The following is a 12627-nucleotide window of genomic DNA, read 5'->3' on the forward strand; positions in this document are numbered from 1 at the left end:
TGAGCAATGCCCATTTCCACCAAAATTTAGAAGATCCATGTTTGGGGAGCGCGGAGCTGGGGTAGGTGTACCGGAGGGCGGTGTTCCAGCAACTAATTAATATATTTGTTGAACAACGCAAACCAGGTGTTATCCCCATTGGCCCATCCTTCTGATACAAGGAGGGCTCCTACTTAGATTACCATATCAACAATTAACCATATGGTAGGTTTCTACATGACAGTGAGGATTAGGTTGTTTACTTATAGGTCCTGACGAATCGCGACTAGATCCTTATGACTAGAACGAGAAACATGTTGACTAGTTTTTGACAGGCAGTGTAGGAATTACCAACACTTGACCTAAGTCAGTCACTAGAGTTGGGGTACATGACACACAACTAGACATACTTGGAAGGGAATTGGGTCATTGTACCTAGCTTCCCCCACCATCTGTGTTTTTAACCTTGACAGGAGCTAAGTCTTCATAATAAAGGTTGGTCCGCTGGACCCCCCTAGTCAATTTTAACAGCTTTTCTACCAATCCCACATTCTTTCACTCACCATTGGCAATAATTTCTAGAAGATCTCCGGCAAAGAGCCCCCTTGAGGGGCCCATCAGGCACTGCAGTGCCGGTCTGACGGGAAGATAAGCCCAATGATGAAGCATGTCACCAAATGGTGAGTGAGGGCTTTTGTTCTGAGTACATAATGCTTGTAGGGACCCGCTAACCTCTCCCCCAGATGTAGAATACAAAAGCAGGCAGAGGTGCAGAATGGTTTAAGCGAGAAAATGCCCACTTTCTAAAAGTGGCATTTTCAAACAGAATTTAAAAAACAACTTTACAAAAAGATGTGTTTTTTAAATTGTGAGTTCAGAGACTCCAAACTCCCTATCTCCATCTGCTCCCAAAGGGAGACTGCACTTGTTATTTAAAGGCAGCCCCCATGTTAACCTACGAGAGCAATAAGCCTTGCAACAGTGAAAAACGAATTTGGCAGTATTTCACTGTTAGGACATGTAAAACACACCAGTACATGTCCGACCTTCTAAATACACTGCACCCTGCCCATGGGACTATCTAGGGCCTACATTAGTGGTGCCTTCAATGTAGTAAAAGGGAAGGTTTGGGACTGGCAAATGGGTACACTTCCCAGGTCGAATTGGCAGTTTAAAACTGCCCACACAGACACAGCAGTGGCAGGTCTGAGACATGTTCACATGGCTACTCCTGTGGGTGGCACAATCAGTGCTGCAGGCAGACTAGTAGCATTTGATTTACAGGCCCTGGGCACCTCTGGTGCACTTTAATAGGGGCTTACCAGTAAATCAAATATGCCAGTCATGGATAAACCAATCACCAATACAATTTACATAAGGAACACTTGCACTTTAGCACTGATCAGCAGTGGTAAAGTGCGCAGAGATAATAAAGCAGCAAAAACAAATCAGAAAAAATTGAAGGAAGAAGGCGAAAGGTTTGGGGATAACCCTGCAAAAAGGGTAATTTCCAACAATCCGTCCGGAAAAAAACCCACATTCGGGAACACAGGTTGAATGCTGAAGGTATTATAAAGAAAATAATGTACACATTTCTTACAGTTCTTAAAATATTAAATGAAAGAGTACATGTTTTCTTGATCTTGTAAATGGGGACAGAGTGTAGGGAAACAAAAACATTTTTTAGGTCGATTTAGTCTTTGATCTATGTCTACTGCAACCAATAAACGAAAAAGACAACGGCGTGGGAGGATCAGAAGACTGCCACAATAGATGAAAACACGTTAAGCACACAATCGTGTGTAGGGAAAAAAGAGGGAGGGGATCAGTGGGGCACAAACAAATGCAAGGGGGGAAATTGGGAAGGGTACGGTAGCAGTGAAGGGGCAGAGAGGGCTGAGGTGGCGGATAAACGCAATGTTAAATTCTAAAAAAATAGTAATGGTGGAATAAGGGGAGAAGTGTGTGGGAGCCCAGTTGTAAAAATAAAAATAAGCATTGTCAATGCAAACACATCTGGCTTGAAAGGAATGTTGTATGGTAATGTGAAAAATTACAAGTAGATAGAATAGGAATGGAGATGTATTTGTGCAGAAGCAAATAACTGTAGAATAATATTGGTGTAGATTAAAAGGTCAGGTGACAGTTGCACTATTAAACCACACCTAAAAATCTATGTATATTAATAACTGCCCTCCTCCCATCTGTGCTGCTGTCAGAGAAAGAATCCATGAATTATCTAGTTAGCTAAGACACAGTAATAGCATTACAATGTTTGTACTCCTGAAAGTTCAAGCTCAGACAGCTAGATAAATAAACAAAATGATCACAGCTGTGGGGAGGGCAAGCACTTTTTTGTGGAAGCCCAGTCAAACCAAGTACTCGTCGCTCCAGACATGTGGTTAGAGCCAAAGCCCCTCTTCCTGGTGATTTTCACATAATTGCCTGGCCAGACCATAAAAAGGGAAAGACACAGAAGTGTGGGATTTAAGTAGAGGGGGTTTAACAATCAGGAAACAGGAGGAGGGGTTGTAGGGGGTGAGAAACAGTTGGAAACCACCCCACAAAACAGAAAAGAAAAAGTTAAGATTTGGTGGCAAAATGGAAGAAATTAAACTGTTGAAAAGCAAACTGTATTTTGGAATTTTCACTAAGAATGACATTTATAAGGCTTATTTCATCTACCTGGTGAATGCCATTCATGGTGAAAAACTCATGGAAACTTGTTTGATTAAAGTAGGTCGTCAATTTGTTTTTTAAAGTTGGTTTTACATCAATTATACATACAACCTTCTAGCAGCAGGAGCGTCGCCCCATTGCCTGTGGGGAAAGGAAAAAATAAAACAACAACGGAACATTATTATCGTTTTATTTTTATCTGGAGCCAGGCTAGGCAGGGGGTTGAGTTTGGGGGGGGGGGGGGGGGGGGGGGGAGGGGTGAGGAGGTGTGGTATGTGCACCATAAGTGTGCATGTCCGTTTGACCTGCCGTGTTGGGCTGGCCAAACAGACATGTGCACTTTGTATTTCTCCGCCCGGCTGTCCTGCAGAGCTGGGAGGAGAAAGTGGACAGGGTCCCACTCCCTGTTTGAGCACCAAACAAGGCACTCACACCAATCACAACGCTGCTGTCATGCAGGTGTCAGCAGCGTTGTGATTGGGTGGAGGGAGTGCAGGAAGAGGACGAGGTTGCTTGGGACGAGGACAGATACAAAGCTGTCCCCCGATCAACCAGCTAAGTGTTTTTTTTTTTTTTTTTTTTTTTTTTTTTTTAATTCCCCCCCCGCCTCGCCACCCCCGCTTAGTGGTAACCGCCACGACAATCTTCCTTCACTTTGCAGTGAGACCACGAGTTGTGAAGAGGGTTTCTTCAAGATTACAAACATCCTGCAATTAATAGCTAGCTGTTCAGGTGATACATACATGTCTTTTTAAAATTATTATGAACTGGCCTGCTAAATTTTTAACACCTTTTTACTATAAAAGAATAGGCTGGTAGGTAGTTAGTTACGCGTAAAGTATTTTAAATAAAAAAAGATCTAGACCCAAGTGTGAAATGAAAAACATTTATCTATGCTTGTTTAAGGTTTCTTTCAGTACTGTTTGGCCGGCTGACACTGGCCAGTGTAAGCTTTCTTCTGTTATGTGCTCCTCCCCCCTCTCCCCCCTTCTGAAAATGTAACCTATTATACAAAGCTGGTTAAGATTCCTTGAACTACATGTACAATGGTACTAAATTCAATAATTTTCCCAACAATGGAGCACAACATATGAATTACTTACAGTCCCATACGGTTAAGATGTCTTGACTGTGACAGACAATGAACTGAAGACTCTGTCTCTTCTATCAGATGTGTTCTGCTCTGCAGAAAATAAAATCTGCAGCTACCCACCAATGAAAACAAATTACTAGTTAAAAATGCTTTTCAGCACGTTTTGGCTTGCAGAAATAGCACCCCCCAACACACAAAGGTGGTGTTTAGTGGGACATAATGACAAGTTTGTGTGGCAACTTCGACTCATCCTGAAAGGTCATTATTATCCGAAATTGAGCCAACCTTCAATAATTGGAGAACTGCTGGTATGGCCTGAATAATAATGAGGTTTATTTTTTTTGTCAGCTGTAAATGTTAACCAGTATCCAAGCATTATGGTTATTATTTAAATGAAGGATATAATACTCGTTAAAACAATTGCTTAAAAAGAAAGAAAAAAAAAGATTAAACAGGAGCACGAGGTCCCAGCCTGGTATCTCCTTAAAGGGCAGACACACAAGCATCAATTTTGACATCCCTCGTCGAGCCTGGAAATCGACCAGTACCAGTTTTAAACTCATAGCTCAGTTTCTCCATGATTGATTGCATTTTTTTCACTGACTATTCATAAAACGTGCATTTTGTTGTTGCATCCCTAAGAGTGCCGACTTCATTAAAAGGTGTATAAGTGGCACAGGGAAGTTTAACGATGGCAAATAAATGATATCATTCAATTGATCAAACAAACAAAATGGTTCTCACCAGCCCACACCTCCGCCATTGTGTAAAGCGACCCACGTGGCTCCTCGAAATGCATCACCCACAAAGTTCTGCACCGCCATATCTAGAGAGCAAGCACAGGGAAAACAGAAAATGATGGCTCCATATGTTTTTTAACTTGGTTTTAATCACAAGCAAGTAGTGGGTGCAAGTCACGCACAGCACGGGTACTATTGTGAAAAAGGAAGGGTTAGGGGCAAAAGAAGATGAGGAGGAAACCACAATGGAAACAGTGGAAATTCTTGTGATCTCCCTCCCACCGCTCACAAGCAAAACGAATGGAAGGCTTCAGTAAGGATCTGATGCAACTTTCTCCGTAGAGTTTGAAAAGGGCTATGTGAGCTTCTAGATTTGGGCTCGACACTTTCTTCTGAACCACAAGAGTTTCCACGGCTAGGGATTCCTCCGTTGTCAACCGCTTCAGCACGCACTGACGGTGGTGGAGACACTCTGACACTGCATGGACCAACATGCTATTATGATGCCTGCAACCAGGCCTAGATGTGTGCTACCTGTGGGTAGGGTCCCAATACTGCTTGGCGTGTTGCTGGATGCTTGGGACCACTTTACTTGGCAAAAACGCCTGAACACTGAAGTCCTATTTTTAGCCTCAAGAGCTTAGGCCAGTGTACAGCACCAAGGCTGATCATTGAATTGGTTTCTCCTGTTTAGCCAATGTGTGTCTCTATCGAGTTAACGACACTGACAGCCATGCCCGGTTTTGTGTCAGACACTAAAGGAATTTGAAAATGTCCTAGCCTTCTTTTTAGGACCGGCAGTAAAAGTGGTGACTATTAGGTAATTTCTTGAGTAAGTGTACTTTATAAAGTTTCGTAAGGCCCCATTTAACATTTTTCAGGAGAGTAAAACTCCATGCTCACAACTTGGTGGTAGAGGTCGCTCATTTAGTGGAATTCAAATCATGTATTTTTGCCCCAGCTTCTTCAACATGCCCAAGCATCTACTTCCTTCTGCTGTACAATTAAGTTAAGAACTCATGCTTTTATACAGAAGACAAGAAGGGTAAATCCATATTTCCGTAAGCGTCACTCACCCTCCTTCGGCCAACCCATTGCACAAGAAGAATGAAGAGCTTTGTCTGACCTGCACAGAAGGCTGATCCATCATAGATGTTTGATGTCTCTCTGTAGGGGCTGTCGGTCCCACTCACGTCATGATGATCTCTGCTAATCACCACCGGAGCCTGCCATAGAAAGAACTCGAGGTAAATATGCCACATGGACATGCCACCTTTAATCAAATCTATTCAGATCTGAGATGTGAACTGAACACCAGCAGGCAGAATCAAACGTATGAAAATACGGTTTAGGATGCTCCAAGATGAACATTTATGAAGGTCACAGGACTCAATTTTCTAACCAACTTTCATATTCTTTTAAGATGTCGATCAATCTTTTTTGTGGATATTTCTGTTGTGCAGACATTCAGAGGTGTAACGTCCACAGCTAACGCTTTTTGTAATGCTTTTCACTGCTGTGATAATATATCTCTCATAACACTCTGCCAAACCCAAGAAGGATGATAAAAATAAGGCAGAACTCAAGACACTAGACTTGCATTTCTAAACCAGACTCACTAGAGTGGGCAGAAATTTAAGTCATTTAATCCACTTTTTTACTTACATGTATACTCCCATACTCAGCACATGGGTCTATACAATGTTTTGCCCTCCTTTCCTGGTGTACACAATAGTTTTTCTTCAGTTTACCACTTTACTACGAGTGTTCACTCCCACTTAACACCATTTGTTTTACTTTGCGATTCAATTTCTCTTTTTTAAGTCATAACTCAGCATGTGGTGCCCTAGGACAATGGGACCACCGCCGAACAGTTCACAACAGTGGGCTCTTTCTATCTACATAATCTCTGGGTCCCTACACTAGGTTAGTAGGGACCCCAAAATAATAACCCCTCCCACCATTCAGTGTCTTGAGCTTTCTCATGGCTAGAACTTTTACCGCTGGGAGAAGTTTTGTTTTAAAGCCCTTGTTTGTAATATCATTGCAGTAGGCCTGCTAACCCTAAAAATGCCATCTCGGGGCTAAGCATATGGTTACACTGCATTATTTTTTCCAGTTTTTTTTCTTGGTGTTATACCCGCTAGGGGCAAACAATATGGTTACACGGCCATGTTTCTTACAAATGATATTTTTGTTATGATGCCCTCTAGGGGGTGTTTTGAGCATTAAAGTCTAATGCCAAAAGGTTATTTCTGATGAAGGTTTATATGATAATTGTATATGTTTTAATAATCTCTCCTTATTACAATTATGACCAGGATTCAGGCCAACTTAACATCCTTATTACACTGTGACTGTTTAGCACTCTTGATATGTTTGGGTGATCCTTCTAGTCGATTTCTCCTCTGTGGCTGCCTTCTGTCTTTTTTGGGGAACTGTGTTAGCCAGCCAGCAACTCTGATGGTGGGTTGGTGAAAGTGGTACTCTATTGGAATTAGCATGGCTGATTTAAATTAGGATGCTAAATGGCAACATTTTCATTTTTAACTACAGATATAGTAAAATGTAAACGGCAATGCGTTCGTTATATGCTGGGCCACTGGAATTATATGGCAGGAAAAGATGAAATTATGAGGCAGGGTTGGCCAGTTTATGTGGCAAGAAAAGTCCAGTTCTGAATCTGCAAATAGCTCTAACTCAAACAATTGCGAGACCTGTTCCATTGCAAATGCGTATTCTTTCAGTAGGTATTTGCTGCCAGTTTTCAATTTAAAGTATTTATTTTCAACATGGCCGCAATGTATTTGTGCATTCATTTTTTTGTTTGAGTCTCGTTTTGATTACTTCTTTGTTCTTCCTCATTTTGTGACAGTATGCTACCTTTACTCAGAGAAATAGTCCCTTGCTCTTATGATGACTCGTTTATTCACATAGGGTTGAAACACTGTCGACAGCCATGCAAAAAAAAAAAAAAAAGGACATTCATGGATCTTGCCCACAGACCAATATACATATATTTTTTCTGAAAATTATTGACTAGGAGTGTTCTCCATATTGAATTTTAGATACTCTTTCACCGTTTTCTTTTTCATGTGTGATCACTTTTTCAGGCCTATTAGCATCACGTCCACTTTATAGTCCAAGCACATGTTTAGAATTTATTGACCACTCTTCATATAAATACATTTCTTCCTAATTGTTACACATAACGACAAAAATCCACTGAGCAAACATATGAATTTTAGAAGATTTAAGGTTAAGAAATAGTAAAGCTGCAATAATAATCTATGGTTGCAGTTGTCCAGGACCTAGGCACAATTTCAGGCCGACTGGAGTGTGGGTTGGCTACACCAAGCAGGTCCATCCTGGTCAGACATTCTACCTTGGTTGGGACTTGGTGCCTGAAATTGAATATGAAATCCTCTAGCAAGGCAAGGCTACATGCAGTATTCAATGATGGGTTCCAAAAGGCCGGACACCATCTTGCAAAGAGCCTACTGAAATGTTTTTTCTCCTGTAGAGATGCTCCAAGCTGGAGAAGCCCATTTCTTCAGCCCAGAAAAGTTTTGCCTCGGTTAGCTCAGGTAGTTGACTTCAGTCCTCTGGTAATTGGTAGTCAGAATTTATTTATTTTGAAGTCCCAGAGCTTTTCAGATACTTTAGGGGAAGTTTAGTTAGACAAAACCAAGGGTCACTGGACCACAGGGTCATCACTTATGATCAAGACTCATTCCAGAAAAGGCCACAGGGGAGACCATTTCCTGCCCAGTATTGGCTGGTCAGATGGGTACTTCAGGGGAAAGGCCTCTTGCAGCTTAAGTCCCTGTAGCCACACAGGGGTCAGCCAACTGATCTTTGGAGTCCACTTCTTTCTCCTGGGTACAAGAGGGTGCAGGTCCCGACCTATAGGTCTCAGACAGCAGGTGCAGTCCTTATGTTCTTCCACAGGTCCAGAAAGTGTACAGATGATGGTGACTTGTGGTGCCACATTTATGGCTGGCACTAGCTAGTCAGTAGGGATGATTTTGGGCTCCTCCCTAACCAATGGGGTAAAGTTCTCAGGGGAAACTCAAACCACCTTTGCAGCAGTTCCTATTTGCCTTACTGTAAACAATCGCACAGTGCACCTTATTTCCAAAATGGGAAACGATTTGTCAGGGTCTGCTGACGCCGTGTTATCCTCCCAACATCGTTGTCTTTTCTGCGACACTAGCCGTGTCTGGTCTTGATCCTTATTAGGTGTCGATATGGGCATCTATATGTAACAATCCATGGCTTAGTACTCCTCTGGTTGTGCATCATTAAAGATGGATTGCGGCAGGCAATCTGTGGAGCATATTTTGTTTTGGGGGACTAAGAGTCCCAGAACCTCTAGCGCAAAGGTAGCGAGGCGGCCATTTTGGGTGGGGCACTGGTATAAAAGAAGCCCAGCCTAATCATTGGTGTGCGTTATTCAAGGAGTCCTTGAAGGAGTGACACCCTCACAGAGGGTTGTATGACACACCCACACATGCCTTAACAACGGGGTCTGAATAATGACTGAGTCTTTACCACCCATGCCTTTTCGATGCATGCCTTTACAACAAATAGTGTTGTAAAAGCATGTTTGGTAAATTTCCCCCCCCCACCCTGCGCCCTAACACCTGATACCCCAAGCCCTCCAATCCACCCCGACCCCAGCCCTTCTTAAAACTACCCCGACCACAGCCCTGAGCCCTAAAACTGTCCCTACCCCTAAAAACTGCCTCTTGCCCCCCTGTCCTGAGCCCTAAAGCCCTGCTAGAACAATTACAACTACCACGACCACCTCGCCCAGAGCCCTAAAACCCCACACTCTGCCCAGGAAACTAACCCAACCTCCCATCCTGAGCCGTAAAACTGCCCCACCCATAAAACTACCTCCAAACCGGCCCGAGACCCCAAAAAACCTGCTTCCTGCCAAAAAAAACTAACCCAACACCCCCACCCTTAGCCCTAAAAAGGTTTGCCCTCTCCAGGTTTCACCTTACATCTACTTGTGTCAGGACAGGCCCATTTCAAGTTGATGAAGTTCCTGGATCCACCCTAACTGGTGTTCCTGCCAGTGGAAAACACTCCCCGCACCCAGGCTGTTTTTCTGCTCTCTAGCAGACGATTTCACACCTCATTAAAGTACGTTTAAGTGCAGGCTGGGCAGCTGCTTCACCGCAAATGCAAATCAGCCTCCAGGAGCTCCATGTAGATAAAAAGTAGTTTTTTTTAACAGTTACTTTTCTTATAAAGGTATAAAAAAATTTAACTTCACCATTGACTTAGTCTTTGAACAAATACAAAAAAATGCGCTTGAATTTTTCTTCTAGTTTGCCGGAAACCTGAATTAGCAGAATTAATAGTTTAATCTGTACACTAATTGTTGCGCACGACAGCTTGAGCCTTCAACGGTGATAATAGGTTTTTGGGGTTTGTCAGTTCAGGCATAGGGTAATATTGCATTTTTCCATGTCAACTACCACACACTCTACCTTGTGGGCTACATTAATATCTAAAAGGAAGGTTTTTTCCTCTGTCAAAAGGGTTATTTTGACAAGGCGGGCAGCAGGTTTAAACTGCAGCCAGGCTACAGTGGTAGGACTGAACTCATGTTTGCCCTGTCACACTAAACGATGGCACAGTAAGTGCTGCAGTCCGCAGGTGACATTTAGATTTCCATGCCAATGGTTTATTCTACACTATATACTCTAGCCTTATAGGACATTTAAATATGCCAATCCATAAGTGGCCATTTGTACATGTTTTAGGGGTCAAATCATAAGCGCTGGGCACTGGACAGCAGTGCGCCCATGTGCAGAGTGTAAAAAGAAGTTAAAAAAAAAAAAAAAAAAAAATGGAGGTAACCACACAAACACGGGCATTTTCTCACAGTGATGGCCTTGCTTCTTATACATTTTCTTTACACATTGTGTTTGTCACTTATAGTATCTGCTAAATATCTATAATTTCACTAATATTGAATCCTCTCTGCACACTGTTGAGTAATTATTAGTAATTTGCTCTACTGTGGTCCACGGGTCGCTCCTATTCTTGTATGAGACAACTTAGAATAACATGGGACCCTGTATCCTTCCCAGGCGTGTCTAAATGAGCTAGTAAACATACAGGCAAACCTACTAATTTGCAGTTATGTTTGCGTGTCACTGCATTGTAGTGTCCCACAAAGAGATCTGTAGTATACTAGTCACATTTAAGTTCCGGGCCCTGGGCTCGCTTTGGCCAAATTACAGGATATTATACGTAAATTACATATGCCTATTGGGAATTTGACAATTTCACCATGTTGAAAGAGGGAGATTAGGTACTTTAACCCTGGTTAGCAGTGGTAAAGTGCACAGAATTCTACAGCCAGAAAACAATAGAAGGTCCAGCAACAGGCAGAATATCCGTGGTGACCCTGCAGAAAGGGCACATTTCCTCTAGAATGTATGTATTGATATGTATATCGCACAAACCTAGCAATGATACAGCTGAGCTCTGTACATTATGTGAGGTGGCTGGAGACCATTTACAAATTCAAGTAAATCAAGACAGGGTTACACAAATACATTTTATACACATTTAGGTACAGCGATATTAAGTAATTTTGCCAGATTCACACAATGTTCAAGTCTAGTGGTGTGTCTGGGATTCGAACCTGGGTCCACAGGTTTCAAAGGTGACAGCTCAAGCAGTTAGGTCACATATATAACACTCTGTAGATTATATTTTACATCTTTATTAGGAAGTGAAGAATGACTACCAGGTGTTTCACAATACAAAGAATGTTATCCTTTTTGTATGTAGATCAGAAAACTAAGTATAACAATATGGATTTTCGTCACCTGTCAGATCCTTCAGTATTTACCCCAATAATGTCCAACCCAACTGTGTCCTGTATAAAGAAAAAAAAAAAAACTGGCCCAGCCAATGAGAAATGTGAATACAATCCCCATCTTACCTTCAGTCGACCATCAGCAACCGCCCGGTTAATAGCTACAGCAATGCACACTCGACCTTTCTGATCAGAATAGAGAATACGGGCCTGCGAACCAACAACCTGGTGAATTCAAACAAAAAATTGATAATATGTTAGTCACAGCCCTTTAAAAATGTTCATCTGTAACAATGTCTATCTATCAAATCTCTGTGATAAATTGATTTTTAGTGATGTGTTTGGAATTCTATAGGTACTTCGGGTCTGTTGATTACCCTGGAGGGAACCAAGGAAAATATATCAACATTTTCTGTTTTGGGCAAAAGTTCTGTGTAAAAAACAAAAAATGTTGTAAAAAAAATGGCATTAAAAGATTTATTGTCGCAATATCCACATCTTCACAGATTTCAAGAACAAGCATAGTTGTAAAGTGTGAGAGAGTGAGTGAGTGGGAAAGAGAGAGTGAGTGTGCTTGAATGAGTGTTACAAAGTGGCGGTAGCCACTCTGCAGTGATAGTTAGGGGACCAGATTTTCGTTTTTTTGTCCCTTTAACTTCGCGCCTGTTTGGCAAATGTGCAAGGAACTTTGCAGACCTTCTGCCCCAGTTTCATTTTTGAGAGGACTGAAAGATCCATGGCATTTGGTCAAGGACAAAAGGGAGCTCCCAAAACAGGCTGCAAATCCAATGCATTTTCTGTAGAGCAGAAATTGTAAGCTGGATATTTATGAACTTTGCACTGTTACATATTAGGGGCTGCAGATGACTGTGGAGGACTGCAGGAAAGTAGAATAAGTAAATGTTAAGTTTTCAACTTTGTGATATCTTGTAGCACTATCCTACTAAAAGTGTCAAGGAAGCCCAAAAAATAAACTAGACTGCATGTGCAAAGTTTGTGATTTACTGCATGAACAACTAAAAAATACATTTATGATCACATGATAATGTAAACCATTACTTAACAAATACAATAGATAAAAAGAAAGACATGACATTAAATCTGATCGCCACTCTGGAGTTAGAGTTTGTATTCCCAAAGATAGGAATTCCTCATATATTACCTCCCTAAAAAATGTCTACCCATTTGACAAATCACAAAACTTTCCATATATATAGCATTTTCTACAGTTTGAGATTATGTAATTTTTTTGTAGGGAATCGTTAAGGTAATGCAAAGATAAAAGGGGT

General features: G+C 41.7%; 1 protein-coding gene across 2 annotated transcripts in view; it reads right to left on the reverse strand.

Annotated features, from left to right (window-relative positions):
• Positions 1-12627, reverse strand: part of UROC1 (urocanate hydratase 1) — a 168941-nt gene that overhangs the window by 43934 nt on the left and 112380 nt on the right. For both annotated transcript variants that reach the window (XM_069206285.1, XM_069206286.1), the window contains exons 16-18: positions 11465-11563; positions 5618-5717; positions 4496-4577 (exon numbers count right to left, since the gene is read on the reverse strand). In XM_069206285.1, the coding sequence (XP_069062386.1) occupies positions 4496-4577; positions 5618-5717; positions 11465-11563 (281 nt within the window). The remainder of the gene's footprint in view (positions 1-4495; positions 4578-5617; positions 5718-11464; positions 11564-12627) is intronic.

Source organism: Pleurodeles waltl, chromosome 9, assembly GCF_031143425.1.
Source record: "Pleurodeles waltl isolate 20211129_DDA chromosome 9, aPleWal1.hap1.20221129, whole genome shotgun sequence".
In the NCBI taxonomy this organism is placed as follows: Eukaryota; Metazoa; Chordata; class Amphibia; order Caudata; family Salamandridae; genus Pleurodeles; species Pleurodeles waltl.